Source organism: Lactuca virosa, chromosome 8 (genome assembly GCF_052849685.1).
Source record: "Lactuca virosa cultivar CGN04683 chromosome 8, Lactuca_virosa_CGN04683_v6, whole genome shotgun sequence".
Classification (NCBI taxonomy): domain Eukaryota; kingdom Viridiplantae; phylum Streptophyta; class Magnoliopsida; order Asterales; family Asteraceae; genus Lactuca; species Lactuca virosa.
This window is the reverse complement of record NC_136433.1, coordinates 244,680,082-244,705,344: the sequence shown is the minus strand read 5'-3', so window position 1 is coordinate 244,705,344 and position 25,263 is coordinate 244,680,082. Positions and strand designations below refer to the sequence as shown.

At 33.5% G+C, this 25,263-nt stretch overlaps 1 protein-coding gene across 1 annotated transcript; it reads left to right on the top strand.

Annotated features, from left to right (window-relative positions):
- The first annotated feature begins 18,830 nt into the window (after positions 1-18,830).
- LOC145129468 (putative aquaporin PIP2-8) lies at positions 18,831-22,331 on the top strand. The gene is made up of 4 exons (XM_079064205.1): positions 18,831-19,260; positions 19,912-20,207; positions 20,991-21,131; positions 22,048-22,331. Exons 1-4 carry the CDS (start codon positions 18,978-18,980, stop codon positions 22,165-22,167), a joined length of 840 nt encoding a protein of 279 aa, XP_078920331.1. The 5' UTR covers positions 18,831-18,977; the 3' UTR covers positions 22,168-22,331.
- Positions 22,332-25,263: the final 2,932 nt, after the last annotated feature.

The window sequence follows — 25,263 nt, the reverse complement described above, 5'->3', positions numbered from 1 at the left end:
TGATAAAACTTTATCAAAATCATACACCTTTCCTTAGATAGCATGCATGTGTGTCTAAAAAATTTCAGAACTATGAAAAGGGATGCCGTAATCATAGTCTCAATTGTTTAGACCTTTTGCCATCTGCTTCAAATCTACTTGGTGGAAGTGTTTCCTCACCATCATTTTCATGAATCGGAGAGAAACCTTATGACCCTTAGATTTTATGGTGTATGTGTTCTTATCCATGTGAATCATCAAAACCATAGTCACAAGACAAGGATAATGACAAATCCAAACTCATATGGACTGAACTTATGCAATCTTAACTTCTTGCCACCTGGCAGTACAGGGCCTGCCATTGCTTCCAAGTTGTTATGCAACCAATTGAGAACTTTCATAACTCCTATGCAAAGCCAACTTTAACTGGAATGGGCACAGAATATGTCAACATGATAGGTTATAAACCTCAAGTCGTGTGCTAGTGTAGAACCTCAGCTTTTATTCTTGATTAGTTCTTGAAATTCTTTTTAGGATCTTTAAGACTCCCACTGTCCACTTGACATATAAGACTATCTTGCCAAATATTCAAGAGATAGTGCGGATTCTTTATCAAGACAAACACTTCACACAATTGGCCTTAGTTGGTCTTTGTTTAATCCAAAACATCACAACTTACCAACTTCAAATGTACAAGAGTAGGACACTTTTACTCTTACATTTGACAAGTGTTATAAACCTTTCTTTAAGATATGTCACTCAACTTATAGTCTTGGAGTATGACTCTAAGACTTGTTTTGAAACGAAGTATGACTCATCTTCTTGATTTAACCATTTCAACAATTCATGACTCCTCTTCTTAGTCATAAGAATGCACTAAGATGTCCTTAGAAGACCAATTGTGATGTGATTCTTTAATCATTAATGTGACATCCGCCTAAAATGGATTCGGGTCAACCCAACCCAATTGGAAATTTAATAAACCCTACTCAAGATTACTTGACGCTAATAGGATCAAAACCCATACAATACGATATAACTTGACGGTAATAGCAACATAGTATTGTACAACGTTATAACTATAATCAAAGTAAATTATGATACCATATTAAAATCAAATCAAAGTATAATGCTCTAATTAGATTAAAAGAATCAAACTTGAATTCTCTAATTAAACTTCAAATCAAAGTAGATTGTTATAATCAAATAATAACCTATCTTTTATAAAACTCCATTTTTATAAAATTTAATGTAAAGTTTATAAAAATGGAGTTTTATAAAAGATAGGTTATTATTTGATTATAACAATCTACTTTGATTTGAAGTTTAATTAGAGAATTCAAGTTTGATTCTTTTAATCTAATTAGAGCATTATACTTTGATTTGATTTTAATATGGTATCATAATTTACTTTGATTATAGTTATAACGTTGTACAATACTATGTTGCTATTACCGTCAAGTTATATCGTATTGTATGGGTTTTGATCCTATTAGCGTCAAGTAATCTTGAGTAGGGTTTATTAAATTTCCAATTGGGTTGGGTTGACCCGAATCCATTTTAGGCGGATGTCACAGTCTCCCCTACTTTAGGAAATTTCGTCCCGAAATTTAAGAAGAGAGTACCTTAAGAGAAAAGTTGTGGGTATTTGGTACGCATATGATCCTCACGCTCCCATGTATACTCAGGTCCACGTGCCGACTGCCACCTGACCTTAACCAGGGGAATGCGACTTCTTTTGAGTTGCTTTTCCTTTCGGTCAGCAATTTCCAAGGGTTTCTCGATAAATTGCATTGTCTCGTCGATTTGGATATCCTCGAGAGGAACATGAAGGTTCTCGTCTGCTAAACACTTCTTGAGGTTGGCTATATGAAATACCGGGTGAACTTTCTTAAGCTCTGTTGGTAGATCCAACTCGTAGGCTACTGGTCCGATCCTTTTTATGATCTTAAACGGGCCTACGTATCGTGGTGCCAATTTACCCTTGCGTCCAAATCGAACCACACCTTTCCATGGGGACACTTTTAACATGACCATGCCACCTACGGTAAATTCAAGCGGTTTGCGTCGCTTGTCGGCATAACTCTTTTGTCGGCTCCGAGATGCGAGATTAAATTTTATAAAACTCTATTTTTTATAAACTTTACTTTAAATTTTATAAAACTCATATATTAATTATGTAAAAGATGCTTGTGTTAGTGGGAAATTATGAAGACCACCAAAAGCAAAAAGATTATTCCCATGGTCTCCCACTCACACCTCCCATCCACTTTCCTTTCCTTTTTCTCCCAACACATTATTCTCTTCACCACTTAAATCTTCTCTATTCTTTCTCTCACTCTCAATCTCGAAATTTCCTCCAAGAATACTCATATTCCATCCAAGAACAATCTATTATACTCAAATCTTCATCCCTCTTGAAGCATTCATCAAGGTATGTTGTTAAAAGTTTCAAATTCATACAAGAAACCAATTAAATCCACCAAAATATCTAAAACTCATTTTTTTCATAAACCTGATTTTTCTCAGAATACCATCAATAAAATAAGAAGTTCTGGAAATTTTCAGAAAATAACTTATTTTTATTGAATTATCATAATTATTTCAATAAAGTAGGGCAATAATTCACATAAAATACTTGTTGCATTCAATAAATTCTGAGAAAATTCTGGGATGACCTGTATACTGATTAAACATGATATATGAAGTTTCATGCATTTATATTACTGTTTACTATTATTTATGATTTTATTGATTAATTAATAATGAAATATATAAAAAATACTTCCCATAGTAACAAATATCTGAAACTTATACACTGGGCTCTACATCATGTTATAAAACTATGGTTAATTTTACAGATTTTTTGAGAATCATTTACTATTTTTCCCGAATTTTGTGTTGTTTAATCATTAAAATATTAAATAAATACTAAAACAGTTCAGAAAAATATACAAATTTTACAGTAATTCATATTGTATGAAATAATGATTTCCTAATAATTTCATAATTTTTCAATACTGTTTACTATTTAAAACTATTTTCCTAAGTATTTAAGCATGTAAAAAATGCATTTTAATGATTATTTCATATAAATAATTGTTAAAATCTGTAAATAATTATAATTGGGCAAGTTATTATTTTAATAAGAAATTATTAAAATATGACCTAAATTGAAAATATAAATTAATTATGCAAAGTAAGTAATTCAATTTAAAATTCATTTAACAAATAAATACCTTAATATTATAATCAAAATGAATTATTGTTAATTCATCTAATATAAGAATACGTGTCTAATTATTTGTATTAGTACTCCATTCTTGTTTAGCAGTTCCTAAACCAAAACTATTAATTATATTAGGTTCTACGCCATTTTGACCCGAATCGTCTATCGTACGACACACGCATTTCGTTTTGGGACTAAAGTGAGTAATCTACCCCATACTTTATAATTTTCAATACTTTTGGGGAATATCATGTGGTTCTAATATATTCCAACTTCATTTTATTGTTTTATCACAATTGAGACATTGTTGGGACATTTATACGTGAGTCATTAATTGTATAACTATTGTTTGTTTACGCTACATGTACTTGTAGTGCATTACCATTTTTAGTCTAATCTCCATGACTATGCCCGTATTCTTGAGGTACGTTATGGACAATAATAGCGCTATTGGGTTGACCACCCCGCCTTGGGACGCTAAGGTGATTGATCACACGTGGTTGAGTGTGTATGATGATTAGATGCTCCATCCTATATATATTTATATATATACATATGTATATATATAGGGTGAGGACTTATTGTTGTTGTTATCAATTGTTAATCAATTTTTGATTTATAAACCGTTATCTCAAATACAATTGTTTGGCGACTTCAAAAGAAAACAGATTTCAAATTATAAATGTTTCAACTTCACAATTTTCTCTACTAAAATTTGATTACTCACCAACTCTCGTAGTTGACCTGTTTTTACCCATGATGCAGATTTGAAGAATGAAGAATGATGAAAAATAGGTTGTGCCTTAGAAATCCACAAGACAATTTAAATTTGATGTAATAAATGTGGTTTGCATTTGTATTTGTACTTGTATGTTGTGGATCTTGTTTGCATACTTAGTACTTAATTGAATCTAATCACATTATAACCTAGTTGTCATGAGACTTTGAACAATATATCACGCCTTGATCGATTCCGACAAGGATCGGGGTGTGACAATTAAGATGATCACAAAACATGATACTAAAGTACTCTCCCATCTTTTCAGATTTGAGAAACTTTTATCTGTCTGCCTATTTTGATTCTTCCCATTCGTTCTGCCATACATTGAGACTTTTCCAATGTTTCAGAATTATACTTAAACTTGTAAGTATAACCATATTTACTAAAATTTAGTAAATCATGACGAATAGTCTTAACGAGCTTTGTGGTGGACTTGACCAGTGCACAAGAATGTGTACTCGATCCCTTTAGTCCTTAACTTGACTCACACATCCATGTGAACAAGTCTTAATTTTCCAATGCTTGAAAGTTCTCATTCATCATACTATTCAACTTGCATGATTCCAAGTTTCTATCCAACTGAAGCCTTGGGAATGAGAATCTTTCCTTATTTGGTAAATTATGACACTACCACAAACGAAAGAATCAAGTCCATTTTTTTCAAATATTGCCATCAATGGAATCATATAAACAACCATTTTTCACAAATGCCACTTGTAAGGATATTTAAAATAAATATAAAATTAAAAACTTTTATTTTATTTCAAAACTTTGCGCAAAAACTTATCCTTATAGTGCAAATGCATACGGAAAAACTTGTTGTTATCTAATCCTAAGCAATATATCATAACTCCTAAGTAACAGCTTCAAAATTCTGATGCGATCGAAATCCACCTACGCGATCAGAATCATCATATACTTCCTTTAAGCTTTCTCTCTATTCTTTGATTCTTAAAACATCAACATGTGACCCAGTCACATCATGTAATGAGGATCTTAGAATAGAAACTTAACAGATTTAGATAATGGGCTCTACCTGAAGTAGAGTCAGACTTATTGACTTTAACATCCTTAGGTAAACTTGGCAGCTTTGCAATCAACGCCCCTTCCTTTGGCAAAATAAACATATGGACCCTTTGGTAATAGGACTATCTCAGACTTAGCCTTTCTCCTTACCATTTGGTCAACCGGGTTGACTATGGCCAATCCCTTTCCATTGGGAAGAGAATGCTTTTTCTGGATTTCCAGTGTCACCATTGTCACTGTCCATAAAGTTTTTGGGAAGTTGATCTTCTAATCAAATTTGCTTTAATATCGTTCCAAATCATTGTTGATTCAGCAGCACCAAGCAAATAGATATGATCGTTAAGGTTCATGTCATAGTCTGTTTCATAGTAGTCCCAAAGGAACTCACTATGTGACTTAGAAAGTGATTGAACATCCAACTTTCTCAAGACTTTGACACCCAACTCTCCCAACTTGTCAATATGTGACTTCATCTCTAAGATGTGATCACACATAGACCTTGCTTGCCATTAGGGATTGAGTGACCTTGAACTTGTGGGTTAGGGAGAATAATTGGAGGAGGTGGAGGAAGTAAAGTTCCAAGAGATTTGGGAAGATCATAGATGTCTGAACTAGACATCTTTTGGGAGATATTCAAGATAGTTGATCTAAAGTCCTTAATATAACACCCAATATGAAATATTAAGGCTAGGATCCAACAACCTATTTATAACTGGAAGAGGGATGCCGTAATCCGAGTTATAAAATAGTTGAAGGTAGGTAAATGACGATTTACCAATTTCCACCATGAAAAACGAAATAATGTAATTAGGTTTTTAATTGGATTTGAAACTCCTAGATCTTTTGAGATTCATTGAACTTTTCAATGGCATGTTTCAATCTCGAGTGTGCCCTTCAGGTTTTGTGACTGGGATGCCGAGGATCGCAAAACAAGGTGTGAAGTAACCATTCAAATATACTTGGTACCCTTAATATTTACCCCTCAATCGATGTGCCGGTTAACCACACGAGCTCCACCGATACTATGATAAATATTAAGTTACCCTTTGCCTACTTTGTTAAATCCAGGTTAGTGTGCCGGTTAACCACACACGCTCCACTAACGGTTTAAACAAAGTGCAAAGTGTAATTTCATGGATTAGCACCTTATTCACATTTTCCTAAGTAACTAAGATTGGGAATTTATAAGTGTTTAGTTACTTAGTATTTATCATTAATACTTTTAATGAAGGGAGAATTATAGTCCTTGTCCTACCCGTTCGGCTAACGACCCTCCACCAGTCAAGGAAGCGGTGGGTGAGAGTGGACACCCATTAAACTGCCATTTTATAGGCAGTAACCTTATACCCCCCTTATAGACCGGCTTCGTGAATGAGGCCTACTAACGGTAAGACTGACTTGCTCTTATACATATATTTATTATTAACTTATAATACTATAAAGTATAAGGGTTGAATTTTAACTTTTAAAATTCTAAGGGCTAACTTGGAATTAAAGTATTCATGGGGAAAACTTTACAAATTCCAAAACTTGAGGGCAAGTTTTGAAAATATTCAAAACTAATTAATTCCATAACTTATGTGCTTAAAGTAGTTTTAATTAAAAAAAACTCTTCAAGTTCCATAACTTGAGGACAAGTTATGGAAGACTTTAAACTAATAAAAGAATGTAACTTTTCTTTATTTTTGTAACTTATGGAACTAATTAAGGTTACACATTTTATCATTTAATGAAGTGACTCTTGAACCTCCATAACTTGAGGACAAGTTATGGAGTCATAAAACCATTTAATGAGGACAAGACTCTTCATTTTTGTAACCATTGCCAACTTTTTATAAGTTTTATGAAACTTAAATGTGAATTTTCATATAACTTGAGGACAAGTTACAAAAACACATTTTAGAATCAACTCTTAGATTAAAATGGATTGAAAACACATAATCAATTAACTTTTCTATTAATCTAATAAACTCATATGAACAAAGATAATTCACATCAAATTTTTTCAAGTAATTAGCATAACTTTTAAACTAATACAATTCGATTTTTCAGCTAATTTTGCAAGTATAACAAGAAAACAAGCCTTGGCTCTGATACCAATGATGGGTTTTGCGCATTCTAACACTCCTAAGTGTACATGCAACCCTAAATACCTTGGATCTATGTTTTCTCTATTATACATGCAATTATGAACTTTCCAAGGTATTACCCTATCTAGCATACAATACTTGATACTTGGGTAATCAAATGGATAGAATACATACCTTTGTTTGATGTAGCTTGTCTCCATGAAGCTTGAGTGCCTAGTGCCCCAAGTGTGACACCTCAAATGGTTCACACAACACCAAATGCACATGGAATGACTTGAGAGAAATGGAACACTCCTTGAAATCGTCTAGCCCTCATATTCACACATTAGTCCACGATTTCTTGAGCCATGGGATTCTTTTATATGGTGGCTATTAGGGTTACACCATGTAACTCATAACTTTACCCATTCCTTATGCTCCATGGATTTTAACCTCCATGGAGTATCCATGGGTCACCCCATGGACTTAGTCCAACATAAGGAATCTTGGATCACAAGCCCACATATATAAGAATGAATGATTTACACAATTAACCCATATATTTAATTAGTCTCCTTTTGATCACTTAATTAATTCCAAATTAATTCTTGATCAATACTAATTAAATAACCTTATTAATATATTAGAACTTATAATATATTAACCAACCTTAAGTGTTATTTCTCTCATTATAGTCTATCCAAATGCATGATGCCATGCAACCCAAATGGACCATGCCGGGTCGGGTCAAGTCTTACCAATTATAGTTATGGACTTAGACATTAATCCAACACATTCTACGAACTTACTTCAACTCTCTTCCTGTACTGCATCATAAGGATGTAGGTCGAACAATCGAGAACAGTTTAACAAAACAAAAACTTTACAATTACATGATTGAGTAGAATACATCTAGGGCCGACCATAATCACTCATAAACTCCTTTTCTTGTCAAATAGCAGAATAATGTCGTCACCAAGAGGTAATCCGCTGAACGACACAACCCCGATCCTTCATATAGACGCTGCCACTTTCCAAGCAGCGGTATCAGCTGCAGTAACAGCTATCCTTGCACACCTTAACACTAGTAACGAAAGCAAGGCTGAAAAAGGTGTTGACAGTTCAAATTGTTGTAACCACTCGGGAAGTCAACAAATGATAACTGTTCCAAACACCCAAAGCCACAACTCAGAGTTTAAGAAACGAAAGCGTCAAGCTCAAAAGGAACGCAAGCGATTCCAAAGGCTTGCCATGCAACAACAACCAGTGGCGACCCCTGCCACCTCAGCACCGGTCAAGCGATATGAGGGAACACTCCCGAAGTGTAACAAGTGTAACTATCATCATAATGGAGCTTGTCGGGTATTGCAATGTATCAATTGCAACAAAACGGGGCACATTGCTCGTTTCTGTAGAACCACCTCTACCACCGGAGCCATCCAAGTTTGCTATAGTTATGGTGAGGCAGGACACTATTATAGGAATTGTCCAAAAGGGAAGATCAACGAAAACAACCGTGTCCACATAACTCCGACCCGACACTTCACTTCCACCACTGATGTTGGTACAAGCCAGATATGTCATTTATGTGGTGAGATAGGACATCTCAAGAAGGATTGTCCAATAACAGAGAACTCTGGCGCAAACGGGAAGATACTAAGGATCACCGCCGCAGGAGAGACTACTCCGGACCCACGTTGAAATATTAGGGCATTTCGTTTTAGTAGACTTATAAACTGTTAAAAACTAGTGCAACTCGAGTCTTATCTTTTTGCGAGACCCTGTCAGACAAGGGACTCTCGTGCTGAGTATACTTGCTTTTTGTAGTATACCTTGTTCACAGCATTATACTTATAGGTAAAACTAAAGTACCGAAACTTTGTAAAAGTAGCACCATTATGTTTTTGTAACACCTTTATGATCTAGTCTAACACCTTTTATTCCGAGTAGTCCGACAGTATCATGTAACAAGAGCCAATTCGATCCTCACCATGCCAGTTTCATGCGTAAATCCTTTTCTCCGAAATCGCCTTTCTAGCGAAGCCGGCAATCCAGAACTCAGAGGTACTCATGCAGAGAGTACCTTATGTTTCGTACCCTTCCCGAAGACACCCCAACAAACCTCCCCGGAGTACCACTCGTACAGTACGTCAAGTTCAACCTGAAGATCCATACGGTTGATCTATCGCTGGAGAAGGTATACGCAAGGGTGGTATATAATCAAGGTTCTACAGGCTTAGAATTGATGATTCCGCTTTAACTTCTTTTCCTTGTTTGGATGTGAGCTTAAAGAGGAATCATTTATTCGACTGCCTTTTCAGTCTTAATTATATACGACTCGTATACACGAAGCTGTGATTGATGAACCAAATATGACTTCTGATATGAACTTTAGGACGGAGACTGCCCAAGACTACGAGTGATCATACTTCCATGCGGATAAAATTAGAATCCAATCAAATGCCTTCTCATCGATCGAGACAATAGATTCAGATAGAGCAGAAAACTCCCAGGATTTACCTCCGCAACGTCAAGCCGAGTTCAGAATCGACTTAGTTCCAGGGGCTACCCCAGTAGCCAAATCGCCCTATCGTCTAGCACCTACATAGATGCAAGGACTGTCCTGTCAACTTAACGAACTGCTCAACAAGGGCTTTATGAGACTAAGCTTCTCACCCTGGGGAGCTCCAGTCTTGTTCGTCAAGAAGAAAGACGGATCGTTTCTTATTTGCATCGACTACAGGGAGCTCAACAAAATGACCGTCAAAAATCGTTATCCTCTGCCTCGTATAGACGATTTGTTCGACCAACTGCTAGGGGCGAATTACGTTTCGAAGATAGATCTGAGATCCGGGTATCGCTAGTTGCGAGTCCAAGTGGAGGATGTTCCGAAGACAGCCTTCCCAACTCGTTATGGACACTACGGATACGTAGTGATGCCGTTCGGATTAACAAACACGCCCGCAATATTCATGGATTTAATGAATAGGGTATGTCGTCCTTACTTGGATCAGTTCGTCATCATCTTCATAGATGACATACTTATCTACTCTCGTAGTAAGGAAGATCATAGTAAGCATCTACGTCAGGTCTAAGAAACATTAAGATCAGAGAAGCTCTACGCAAAGTTCTCTTAATGCGAGTTTTGGATTTGAAGAGCCAAATTCCTGGGTCACGTTGTTGGAGAAGAGGGAATTCTTATGGACACTTCCTGCCTATCAAAGAACAGACAAGATGGAAAAGCTAACAAGAACCTACATAAGGGAAATCGTACGACCGCATGGTGTTCCTATGTCTATTATCTCCGTTAGAGATGGTAGATTCACTTCGAGGTTCTGGCAGTCGCTACGAAGTTCCCTATGAACTAGGATGGACATGAGTACAGCCTACCATCCACAGACCGACGGACAAAGTGAGAGGACTATCCAAACCTTGGAAGATATGTTGCGAGCCTGTGTGATCGACTTTGGGAAAGCATGGGATACTCATTTACCCCTTGTCGAATCTTCCTACAACAACAGTTATCACACGAGCTTAAAGGCTGCTCCATTCGAGGCCCTCTATGGCCGAAAGTGCAGATCCCCTCTGTGTTGGGCTGAGGTGGGTGATACCCAGTTAGCTAAAGGACGAACTCCTGAAAGCACTTCTCACGGGTCCGGAGATCATTCAGAAAACGACAGAGAAGATCGTTCAGATTCGTGAACTATTGAAATCCTCTAGAGACCGATAGAAAAGCACGCAGATAAACGAAGGAAACCGTTGGAATTCCAGGTGGGCGACCGTGTTCTATTGAAGGTCTCACCCTGGAAGGGCTTAATACGCTTTGGAAAGCGTGGAAAGCTAAATCCAAGATACATAGGGCCTTTCGAGATTCTCTCTAGAATCGGCCCTGTACCTTACAAACTTAACTTACCTCGTGAACTCAGTAACGTACATTCTACTTTCCACGTCTCGAACTTGAAAAAGTGTCTGTCCGACGAGACTCTTGTAATCCCACTCGATGAGATCGAGATCAACGAGAGCCTCAACTTCGTGGAAGAACCTGTAGAGATCAAGGACCGAGAGGTCACGCAAATGAAACAAAGTCGTATCTCGATAGTGAAGGTTCGCTGGAACGCCAAGCGAGGACCAGAATTCACTTGGGAGCAAGAGGATCAGATGAAACTGAAATATCCTCGTCTTTTTACTTAGTTATTTGTGACTACTTATTTGCTTAAACTCTAATTTCGGGACGAAATTCCTTCTAACGGGGGGATGATGTGACAACCCGAAATTTCTATCTTGTACAACCATTCACTTCAATAGAAGTCAGAACTGTTTCTGCTAACTTTTGAGCTGTGTAGAGTCAGTTTGAGTGTTCTAAAGCCTAGTACTGTAACAAATAACTGGAGAGAGGATTCCCTAGGGTTTATTGTGTAACACTTAAGTTCCAAAACTCCAAGAGTTTGGAGTTTACGGCCCAAATGGTATTAGGGTCGTAAACCCTAAGGACTATATAAGTGACACTTAGTTATTTTTAGCTCTTTTTCACATTTTCAAGACTAGAACCATTTCTCTCTCAAGTATCATCCAAAGTTTCTTCAAAATCTTCAAGAAAGTAAGTGTTTTCTTCCTTGATTAGTTGTTCTCTACCTTAATCTACTGATCTTACAAGATTTCATCCATGAAATCATTCCATTTGTGTAGATCTTCAAGTGTTCTTTATTTCACCAAGAACACCAAGAACACACACTAGTGTTCTTGGACTTTTAACATCCTTTCAAGCTCCTTTATTGTAAGTACTCTTACCCTAGTGTGTTATAAGGCTTGTTACACTTCTTAATCAACTAGTAAACACAAAGAAACACAAGATCAAAGGTGTTTACGGTCCAAACATGTTCTTGGACCGTAAACCCTAATGAAAGGGCCATTGTGTGCCCTAGTCCCTTACCAAGCCTTGGATACTAGTCTAGATCACATCCTTGAAGTGTATAGGACCTTAAACATCGAAAACATCAAGGACCATTAGAGTTTACGGCCGTAAACTCATGGAGAAATAGTCCATGGGCCGTAAACTCTACAAAGGGGTGAAATGTTGCCCCAATCACTTCCTAAGGCTTATACTTGAAGTTAGGATGCTTCTTTATGACTTGGAAGACCTTAAAACTTGAAATGGTGGAGTTACCATGAGGTTACGGCCGTAAACTCATGGGTTTACGACCGTAAACTCCATGTGAGTTGGTCCCAAAACCGTAAACTCCAAAAGAGTCTCCCCTTGGACCTTAAACTCATAAGCAAGGACCTACAACCCTTAGATGCAATCCTTGGTACTTATAGCACTTGAATCAAAGTGTTTTCCATATCCTAGGATGTCTATACTTGATTAATTAGTTGTTTAATGACTAATTGGATACATATATGTGTTATTATATGTTAACTAGGATCCTTGTGTGTGCTCAAGTCTTCACTTGACACTTAACATCCTATACCATCCGTTCATCCGAACCACTCACTACAGGTGAGTTCATACCCCTTAATCAACCTTTTAAATGATTTTAAATACTTTTATGGGGGGGATACAAGTTGAACTATTTTAGTTATTATATCAATCACATGTGATTAATAACTACCAAACAAGTGGATTTCTTACTTTTCAAACTGTGTTATCAAACAAACTACTTCAAACTGTTTTACAAACTCTTTTACATGTCAAATACTTTTATTAAACTCTTTTAAACTTATATTCTGTTAAATATGTATCTATATAGATATAGTTATATAAGTAGGATTGAAAGGACTTAGGACTGATAGCTCGCCTTACCTCCTGTTCCTTGTTTGGTGATGGACTTAGGGTATCGGTTGTTTGTCCGAAGGTCGTTTGAATCCTAGTTATATATTATGTATATGTATATAAATATAAAAGTTCCTTCTTTCTATTCAATACCTTTGGGTAGCAAAGGTATACAAACATGTTCATACATAGAAACAACATTACTAGTAAACTATAATAGGCATAGTTTAGGAAGTTACTAATACTATTACTAGAACAATGAAACATACAGTACATTACAAGACAGCTAGTACATACTATACATTACAATACAGCTAGTACATACTATACATTACAATACAGCTAGTACATACTATACATTACAAGACAGCTAGTACATACTATACATTTTACAAGAAAACATACATGCTAGACAGAGAGAGAACAAACATACATGCTAGACAGAGAGAGAACATACATACATACTAGACAGAGAAGGAACACACAATACAACTAGTACATACAATACATATACAAGAATATTACTACAGTTATGTGAGCCACGTAACGGGGCATGACATCACCTGTCATCAGTGGCGGAGCTTGAACAAATTATTTGGGGGGGCCGAAACGAAAACTATAGTTTCTTAAAAAAAACAACAGGGGCCAAAGCCTAAATTTTATAATTTTATGTCTAATATGTATAAGAATTAGTAGATAAAACTAGTTATAAGCCAAAAAAACAGGGGGGGTTGTCCTTAGTATTCTCCGCCCCTGCCTGTCATGGCTCGTTTTGTATCCAAAATCTCCTTAATTGGAGAGCGCTGAGTTTGTGTATAGATCTATACTGGATTGACTATCCTACACCTTGCTGCTCGCTACAGTGGGACTTGCAAGTCTATGGGTGCCAAACGTCATTCCTTCTGACGTCTTACATCGTCGTGTTTCTAGTCGGTAGTATGGTACAGGCCGATCACATAATACTTTAAATAACAAATGGTTTAAGGTAGTTAGTACAGCAGTAGTTACTTAATACAACACTACAGTACTATTTTATTTTCCCATTGCATTCACTTTGTGATCTTCACACAATGAACAATAATGTAAAAACTATATTTTTGGTTAATGATAGTCAGATTTGGGAAAATACATACTCTTACAAGAGACACACACAGAGATACTTGATGCCTTGGTAGAAGGCTACTATTAGTAGTAAAACATAGGGTTTTCTAGGAGATTCAAACATTTTGCAAACATACACAAACTTTTACAAACTTACACATCACTTACTTACAAATACTTTCATACAAACACAGACACTATAATACTTATGATCTCACCAGCTTTAAAGCTGATACTCCCTTTCAAAATAACTTGTATTCTCAGGTCACCAGTAGACAGGTACCGACGCCAGGTTTTGAGAAGATGGAGCTCGTTCAAGACTCATCTTTTATTTTGATTCATATTTTTAGTGTCTATTAACTTGATAGAACACACTTGTATTAAATTATATTATTAATGCAATGGATGATGTTGTTGCTTGTTTACTACTATTCATTGTTGTGATACTGAACATGACGTCCTCCACCCCCGAACGATTCCGCCGTTCCGGTTTTGGGGTGTGACAATATCCAAGTGGGAGACTGTTGGATTAGGTGTCTAAGCTCATAACTATGATTCGTATGCACTTGACCCAATATAAGCATGGTCCATTTGGGTTGCAACTCTATGGAACAATTTGATAGGATGGATATTTGAGAAAGAGGTTATTGTGATTTATTAATATATTATAAGTATAATATATTAATTGAGAAATCCTATTATTTAATTAGTATTGATCATGAATTAATTTGGAATTAATTTAGTGATCAAAAGATACTAATTAAATTAACGGGGACTGATTATGTAAATCGGTGATACATATGGTTTGGGCTATTGATCCATGATGGACTAAGTTTATGAGAGAGTCCATGAAAAGTTAGTCCATGTGTGTTATGGATCATAAGCCTAATTGTATGGATTAGGATTTACAAATGACCCTTGAAATCCTACACTATATATATATGTAGCGCCTAAGCCAAAAATTGTGCACTAGTGATAAAAAGAAGCTCTAGACGATTTTTGTGTCTCCAAGCCTCTATCTCAAGTTCCTCATTTTGTTCTTGGTTTGTTGTAAGACATTTGAGGCATAACACTTGGGGTTCTAGGCTCTCTTAAGGTCAAAGTTCTACTAGCTACATCAAAAGGTAGTATTCTTACTTATTTTATGATTCATATATGAAATTTTGTATGCTAGTTTAGGCTTCAGGCTTTGGAAACCAATACTGTATGTATAATTAGAGAAAACTTAGATCCAAAGTTTTAGGGTTGTATGTGCACCATAGGAGTGTTATAGTACTTAAAACCCAACAATATATATATATATATATATATATATATATATATATAGATATATATATATATATATATATATATATATATATATATATATATATATATATGTAAGCCAAAACAAATTGAAGGACTTACCTTTGTTGTTACTTAAACTTATTCAAATTTAACCTGATGGAAGGAAACATGTTTAAGTCTTAAGCTTGTCTCTTCCTATTCTGGATATATAGCCTCTCCATTATATTAAAACTCTCAGATATACAACTTTTATAAGAATAACAACACCTGTCTACTTGAAAGAATGCTTTACACCAACTTTTAGGGTTCCCTTCCATCTTATAATCATAAGCAGTGGTTCCAGTTTCTTCATTTGCTTCGTATAATGCTCGAATTTTGGATCAGTAGTAAATGCGAAAGCATACCAAAAAGGCTTCCTAAACTAATTCACTTTTAAATCTTTTCCTTAAGTTAGAATTGATGTGCCTAGCACATTGCCTATGCTCTGCTGTTGGAACCATTTCATTCACAACCTCAAGTAATTAATCCTTGAAATCATTAGAAAAAAACATTAGATTAAATATGTTAAGTTAAATGAAAAAGTGTAAACAGAAGTTGTGTACTTTGTGTTGGTTTGATGTTATGTTTCATCCATGACCAACTCCCATTCCAATATCTAAAACTAGAAGATCAAGAAACCACTCCCATGTCTCTTTATTTCTCACTACAACCACATCCCATGCAAATAGGATAAATTTTGTTGTTTGCATCCCTACCAACAACTTCATGCAACTGACCTCTGCTTATGACCTTCAAAACACAACCATCTACTCTAATTACCCTCCTATAACCTTCAATCTGTCTATCCTTCACACCCTTTAAACAGACATATAACTTGGAAAAGTAAGTGGATCCATTAGGGATGGTATCCACATCCATCTTCATTGTTTATCCAAGATTTATTCCTTCGTATCTCTTCTTCATAGCTCCATGTTTTTCTATAATCTACTATTAAACTAACATCTCCTCAAATGCAAATTTCCCAACATTTTCGCATTGTCTAACACTTGCAATTAAGTTAAACTTCTTGCTAACCTTAGCTTTCAATTTCTTTATACCCATCATTAGGTTCCGCAATATCTTATTCATGAAATGCTTTGTAATCCATTTCAATGTTACACTGGATCCAAATTTAAAGACACTTGAACAATTATGATTATCTATTAAAGACTTAATATGGAAAGACTTTTCTTTTCCCAACCAGGTTGCCATAGTCTATAGGGATCTTATTCTTCTTACATTCACAACATTTTACCAATAATCTTTTATGATCATTTTCATACCATAAATCATACTTGTTATTGACTGTGTAATTGGTTACACATTGCTTCAATTCCATAGGGTTAGAAAACTTCATACCTAAAGCTAGGACCATTTTATCCCATTCCATGTTCTCATCATGGACATGGACTACAACCTCATGGTATTCTTCATTTTGGCTATATCATCATCATTTGTATTGGCATTAGTATTCCTGGAAATACCTAACAACTTGTTTAAAAGTTCATCAGCAACAATTTTGTCAAAAGTAGGCACCTCCGCATCAGCTTCATGATCATATTCCACAGTAGCATAATTATGTGATTTTTTTCATCCTTTATATCCAAATCATGCCCTTCATCATCTGTTAACACCTCCTTATCATCCCAGTCAAGAATAGCTTAATTTTGGTAGTCAAGGGGTGAGCATCGTGCAGTTATTGGCCAAAACCGAACCGTTAACCGGCTAACCGCAAATGCAGTTATTAAATTTTAGAAATTGAATATTGCAGTTGTTGGGTTAAATAATGTTGTGTCAATTGTATTGTACTTTGTATAGTCCATTTTGTAACGGATTGGGCCTGTCCACTCGAGAGTTAATGATATTAGGGTTAGACTATTTATAGTACATGCATGCACCGTATTAGAGTTATCAATTGTATCGCCCTAAATTGCCTTTACAGAGAAGTTCATGTTGAACTCTGCTAAGACGTTGATATTATAATCATTCGACACTTCTTGGTCAGTTGTTCATCTTGTTTGATTCTCTTTTCTGTTATCGAATCTATCGATCAGTAATTTATTGTTCCAACAGTAGTTAATGTAGCAGTACATTTATGCAATTGCGGTTTTAACCGCATGAGTGTGGTGCAGTTTTTATACGGTTTTTAACCACACAAATTTGATCCTTTTGCAGTTTTAGTAGTTCAAAGACTATTAATATAACATTATAAAACCAATAAGATATAAGACATAAAAACCGCACAAAAAATACACCAACAAGCCATATTTTTGAAAGTTCAATTTCAATAACTTACTTTAAAAATTAAAACATCACCAAACCATATTTTTAAAAGATCAATATATTTTGAAACACTATCAAACCAATAACATAACTAATTATATTGTATATTATTATTAACTAAACTATATTATATATTATTATTAACTAAATAATAAATAAATTCGATGTTGTTCGGTTATTTGCGGTTATTGGAAAATTTAAAACCGTGCCACACCAAAACTTTATGGTTTTGGAAAAATTAAAAACCGCACCATCAGTTTCCTTCTCGATTTCAGTTTGTTGGTTTCTGTTTATGCGGTTTTTTCAATTATTTTTAGACGTGGTTCGATTTTTGCTCACCTATAATGTACACACTCAATGTAAATTCATTCTCAAGAATATAACCGGTTACAATAAACTCTATGTAGGCGACATCAATTTTTGTGCTTCTAATTCCCTTTGTCAAGCTTTCCTTTCTACTGCAGTAATACACATTATCACATCTTTCCTTTGCAACACAAATTCTTTATGACTAAATCCAACAAAATCTACATCACGAACCGACACTTTAACAAGGTCTAAGTACACTAAGGGATTTGGTACAAATATTCCATTGTAATGAACATTTATTGTCAAATACTGACCCGCATATGACTTGAAAGACATGTTACAATCGGCTTCAATTTCAAACCCTAATTTATTGATTTGGTGGGTCGATTTGTGAGAAGGTTGTAATCAGGAAGAGTAATTCCGTGCATATGGTGTAACGTCAAACCATAGTTAAATGAGAAAGGGGGTTGAATGTTTGTAATGACCATGTAATATGGTACTTAATCCTTATTAACTGAGGTAATAGTGCATGTAACCCTTGTAATCATGTAAATATATTAAACATTTTCGTTGGTCAATCTTAATATAAAAATAATTATCTAAACATGAACAAAATAAAATAAAAAAATTATAGTCCCAACTCATTTTCCCTAACATGGCAAATGCCTAATAAAATTGTACAAACTTAAAAGGTTTTATAAATAATGCCATTTTCCCTAAAATATTCCAAAATTCCACATTAATATATCCAAACTGATTTAGAAAATTTGGTACACGTTTTGTTTTTAAATGTAAATCGCATAGCACATATGCTGAATAAACATTGAAATTAAACAATTAATTTCGTATTTTTCTTTATAAAAAATGAAGCAAAACACAACAAACACCAGCAATGTATCGTAACGTTAGCATACATGGCTATATTCAAAAAAATTTGAAATTGTAGAAAACTCACTTCTATTTTCGATAAATTCCATCTTTTACCCCCCACCTTTTCCCTCCCCACTCTTATAAAGACAACTCACCATCTTTCCATTACACTCAACAACTTCCAAAACCAGATAACTCCAGAGAGAGAAACACGTAATTTCTAGAGAAAGAAACATGTCGAAAGAAGTGAGCGAAGTCGGAGAAACGGCGAGGAAAGACTATGTCGACCCACCGCCGGCACCCATCATTGACATGGCGGAGCTGAAGCTGTGGTCATTTTACAGAGCTCTCATCGCTGAGTTCGTCGCCACCCTCCTCTTCCTCTACATCACCGTCGCCACCGTCATCGGCTACAAAAACCAAACCGACCCTTGCGGCGGCGTTGGCCTCCTCGGCATCGCTTGGGCCTTTGGCGGCATGATCTTCATCCTTGTTTACTGCACCGCCGGTATCTCAGGTATAGCTATTTTAACGTAAGAAGTTCATAATCTTTTAACATACTGTTCAAATTTACATTTTATGTATTTATTTTGCTATTTTTAGTAAGTTCTTCATAGCCATATATTTTTCATAATAACAATACATTCAAAATTTTTACCAGAAAAAGCAAATTATTCACATTTTTCACATATTTGACCAAAAATAGCAAAACATATACCAGTAATAGCAATATATTAAAATTTGCATACCCTAATAACAAAATAATTGTATTTTCTAAATGCTTACCAAGAATAAGAATACATAACACATAACAACAACTTATTTACCTTTTTATGTCAAAAGTAATTGCAAATTTTCACTCCTAATAACACACTTGTACTATGTAACAAACTATAAGGTGTGTATTGACATGCAAATGTAAACAATTTACTATTATGGATAAAATGTAAAGGGTTAAGGCCATAAATGGTAACTAATTATTTTTCCTTACAAATCATATTTTTTTCGAAAAATATAATCTTTGGTAAACAACAATGTTTTGTAAAAAATATGTTTTGGTTCATATTTATAACATCAATCCAAAATTAAAGTAGTTTATATTATTAGTAAACTAGGCTGATATTTCATGTTTAGTTGTTTAATACTAGTCAGTTTGTATTTTCAACAGGTGGACATATAAACCCTGCTGTTACATTTGGGTTATTTTTGGCTCGAAAGGTGTCGCTAATAAGGGCTATAGCCTACATGGTGGCTCAGTGTTTGGGTGCGATTTGTGGAGTGGGTTTAGTGAAAGCGTTCATGAAATCGCCATTTAACTCACTGGGTGGTGGAGCCAACTCGGTGGCACCAGGGTACAACAAGGGTACTGCACTCGGTGCAGAGATTATTGGTACATTTGTACTTGTGTACACTGTTTTCTCTGCTACTGACCCCAAAAGAAGTGCACGTGATTCTCACGTTCCTGTACGTGCTACTTGTACCTTTGTCTTTACTTGTTGTACATTCTTTGTTGGTCAACAAAGTTTCAAAAATTACTTACTTACCACAACGTTACAAAAGTAATTGTTGATACAATAAATGAGACTAGATTTTTCAAGAAAATTCATTTTATTTCATATTTTGAAATGCTTTGTATAAAATATAAATAAATGACCATGTTATATAAAAAAAATCGGTTTAACAAGTGGAAGAATATTTTCTAATATAAGACTTATGATTTTTTTTTAAACCTATGCATAAATCTTTAAATTCTATAAAACCACTATACTTTGAAATTTGTTCGATTTAATTAGGCAATGGTTTTTTTATTTATTGGACAAAAAAAACTTTAACCAAGAAAGTATTCTTCTGAGTGTTTTTTGCAATTCATTGCCTGGAAACTTGTAGTCAGTTAAACCACAAAAAATGGGATGGTTAAATAATAAACTATAATGGTTTTAATGGAATTTATTCTAAATAAATCAACAACAACAACAAACCCCAAAAGATCTCATTTGGATGTCAACAGTCTGCCTTCTACAAAAGGTTTATTCTAAATAATTTAAAATGTATAATGATTTATTTAGTAAATAAATAAATCATTAGACATTTTGATTTATTTGGTAGATGTGGAAAGTTGCCTCCTACGAAAATTTATTCTGAATAATTTAAAAGGTTTATTTATTTATTCTAAATAAATCATAAGACCTTTTATATTATTTACGAAAATATAATATGTTTAATAAAAAAAATCATTTAAAATTGTAGGTATTGGCTCCATTGCCAATTGGGTTTGCTGTGTTCATGGTTCATTTAGCCACTATCCCCATTACTGGAACTGGGATCAACCCTGCTAGGAGCTTTGGTGCTGCTGTGATCTACAACAATGAGAAAGTTTGGGATGATCATGTAAGATTCCTTTGTGCTTTGATCACTTGTACACTTGTGCATTAAATGTTGTACATTACTTTGATGTTCCTAATTTTATAATTCAAAATGAATATTCAACCAATATATGCAAGATATTCTAATAAGCAAACGAACTTTATACACAATTTAATTCAAAAATTGCCTCATTTTTCTATTTTTCTCAAACTTAGCAACAATTTATACAAAATAGATGCAAGATATGCAATCGATTCATGCAACATATTTAACTAATAATTTTATGCAACAAACTTACCTTTTGTTTAATAGTTCTTACTTTTTACCATATTATATAATATTTTACTTGCATTATTTGTGAAAGTATTTATGAAAAAACGGGTAGCCTTCTTTTTCTCAAACTAACCAACATTTTTTTTAGCTTGGGCCTTTCTTCTTTAGCTCCCATGATGACTTGTCCCATATGCCTAAATGTTGTACAATATGCATTAAAGTTTTGTACATTGCTCTGATTTTCGACTACCAATGAAAAAGTTTAGGGTGAGATTCCCTCATATTCACTCATCCATCCATGCATTCATTCGATGATAACTTGTACCATGTCATTAAATGCTATACCATGTGATCACATGTTGGTACATTGTTTTAAATTTAAACATTTTAGCTATCAACTTATCACAAACTAGCAAATTCTTTTGAGTTGGGTCTTTTGTTTCTAGCTTAATGTGAATAGTTATTAGTTACAACTTTTATTGCATTATGTTACAACCTTACAAGTTTTAATCACATGGTAGTGTCTTACTGTAAGTCTACTACAACAAGTACACCATGCTATGATGACTTGTTCCACATGCATTTCGTGCTATGGTAACTTGTACCATATGCATTAACTGTTGTACATTGCTTCTGAATTTTGTTTTGTGTTATGTGTTGGGTGCAGTGGATATTTTGGGTTGGACCATTTGTGGGAGCAATGGCAGCAGCAGCATATCACCAGTACATTTTGAGGGCTGCAGCCATCAAAGCTTTGGGTTCATTCAGGAGCAACCCTACCAACTAAATTACTTTATATTGTTATTGTGTGTTTTTATTTATTTATTTTTAGTTTTAGATTTAGTTTGTGTTGTTTGATTTGGATTTGGTTTGATGTTTAATCTTTCAAACATGAGAAGTTTTTTTTTCTTCGTATTTTATTTTGATATTTATTAGTATGAGTTTGCTTAATTGGATTGGAGGACAATTTAGTCATTTGACCAACAAGAGGTGATTAAACTAGATGTTAAGAGACTTTAATAATAATTTTAAAAAAATAGACTCTAATAATAATTTAAAAAAATGAGAGATTAATTACAACAGATGTTAACCCACCTTATGGCCCACATGATATGAGATTAATCGTAATATTGTAAGCTAGTAATATTTTAAGTGACAGGTTTTGAACCTTAGATCTTTTCTGTGAACTAACTTTTGTAAAATTATAAAACATAAGAATGGTTTTTTGAATCAAGGGTAATTTAGTAATTTAATCGGGAATATGGTTGATGGTAGGGCTATAAAAGACAAACTGTTTCAGTTTTAACTTATTGTTGTTACCTTTCTATATGCTATCGCTTTTTGTGTAAGTTTACACAATGTAATGTACTATTATAAAATTGTTCAAATAGAATGATTTTTTTTGAAAGAGGTTCAAATAGAATGATTACTCATTACAGAAAGCATAATCCACGTGTTGGACGAAATTGTTAATGTTTTTGATTTCTTATAATTAGCTATTTAGTTTAGGTTAATCAAATAAAAACACTTTATATTTTTGGATTTTTTCTGTTTAAATATAACTTTTTTTATTTCAAAGTTCAACTTTTTATCAAAACAACTCTCATTTCTAAAAATTCATCACCACCACCACAAACAATAAAAACTATATTCTCTTTGAAAAAAAACAATAAAAACTATATTAAACCAGAATATAAGTAGTAAAACGGCTAAAATAGTGAAATTAAAAAAAAAAAAAAAAAGGTATAAAGATAAAAAGGGGTTTCTTGATATTTTATTTTTTTAAGTTTAAATCAACAAAAATATAAAATTATAAACTCAAAGTTTCCAAACATGACCGTGACAATACATAACTGACATTTTGCTTTGGAAGTGCACTAACGACAAATACACTTTCAGAAAAGAAGAGAAGACTAGACGCGTGTCGATGCCTAATAGGTTCAGAGTTGATGGCGTGTTTTCACATGGTAGGTCCAGGTCAAAGGCAGTAAAAAGACTAAAAGGCCTTGTTTATCTCCGAATAAATCTTTTTATTAAAAGCCTCAAAATAACGACTATAAAAGATGATATCATGAAACATGAATCATCGATGGCCTAGAATTTGTTAAGAAAGATCATGATTTTTTTTTTTGTTAAAGGTATGTTTGTAAGCGATTTTCTAGGAATTTTTTCTAAATAAAATCAAATTAAAGAAATTTTTTTGATATGTTTATTTTTTTTCAATCAAAAGATTTGATTATTTAAGACAAAATGGCATGTGAGTATAATTATTTTATCGTCCTTTTTATTTTTAGATAATTTTTTTATATATATTTAACAATTTAACTTATTAAATGTGTTTATATATTATTATTATTATTATAACCTGTTATCTTAGATGATAATGGTAACATGTTAATATATTTAACAAATTATATGGCTAAATGTGTAAAAAAATGTCTAAATATGAACATTTTTTTTATAAAATTTTGTATAATTTCTTACAACATTTTTATTATATGTTTTTTTATAGATTTTTTAATACAATGTTTTAAACTGTAACGTCCCGTTTGTATGAATTTTTTTTTATAATTTGCATACAATTATTTTTAAACTTTCTTTTACAATATTTTTTAAGCTTTTCATAGATTTTGTATGAAAATTTAATATATATTTTTTATAATATTTTAAAATACTTTCGTTAAATACTAGTTTAGAACATTGTATTAAAAAAATTAAAAAGTTTACAAACTTCTAATTAAAAAGTATAAAAAAAGTTGTGATAATTTAAAAACATTTCCATTGTATAGTTTTTTTGTTTTTTTATTTTCTATCTAATATTTCATTTTCTTTTTTAAAAGATCCACTATAGTTATCGTTACATACTTAATTTATTTAATTTTGTTGTTAGATATTATTACTTTAAAAATATTGAATATATTTAAAAACAACAGAAAAATATATATAAGAAGCTATATAAAATATTTCATAAAAAAGTATTTATTAATTGAAAAGTAAAGTTTAGAATTGATCAATATTTAATTAATATTTATGATAGTAAGTTTTTACTAAAATTAAATTAGTTGAAAATTGATTTGTCAAAATCAAAAGACCAATCATTATGTATACTTTAAAAATAACATTTGGAAAAATGATATAAATAAATATGAAAGATAAAATTGTTATTAAAAGTGTAACGTCCCGTTTTCATAACAAAAAATTTTCATTTTTATTAAGGTAAAACTTCACTATTATAAATTCATTTTAAGAAAACCATTTAGAGGGGCTTAAATACGAAGGAGGCTGTTAATGAACCCTAAAAATGACTTAGAGAGGCTTAAATACGAAGGAAACCCTAAAAGATTACGGGCTTGGGATGCAACAGTTCTCATGATGTGAGCCCTTATGTCTCACATCGTGAGCTCAGTTAAATCCACATTTTCATTTATTCACTTGTCACTTCGTGACCTCTCTATGGTCACGTCGTGACACCCGGTTTTACCCAAAAATCATGCATTTGACTCCTAGATGCCCTAAATCGATTTGTTCTGGGAACTGGGTGTTACAAAAAATGGGTAAAATGACTTATATGTTATAAATATGAAGCTAATTCAAAGAACAAAATAAAAAACGAGATTGTAAAGAACTTTACTTCAATACTTTCGGTAAATACAACCAACATTTACAATACATAATACTCACTATTTATACTAGACAAAGAAGATGAAAGGTGAAACATGTTATGAATGCTTATTATAGTGGTGCATAACTACACTCATAAAACTCATAATAATGTTTGTTATAATGTTCACCAATTATGGAGAATGATGGGGGAATATGAGGAATCCAATCGTCATTCACTAAATTATAATTTATAATATTCCCCCTTGAATGACGATTGTAT

What these genes read in the sequence shown, in the direction of transcription:
- LOC145129468 (XM_079064205.1), top strand. Translation starts at nt 18,978, where the DNA reads ATGTCGAAAGAAGTGAGCGAAGTCGGAGAAACGGCGAGGAAAGACTAT. An exon ending in CACGTGATTCTCACGTTCCT is followed by an intron (nt 20,208 to 20,990) that starts GTACGTGCTACT and finishes TTAAAATTGTAG; the next exon opens with GTATTGGCTCCATTGCCAAT. An exon ending in AGAAAGTTTGGGATGATCAT is followed by an intron (nt 21,132 to 22,047) that starts GTAAGATTCCTT and finishes TGTTGGGTGCAG; the next exon opens with TGGATATTTTGGGTTGGACC.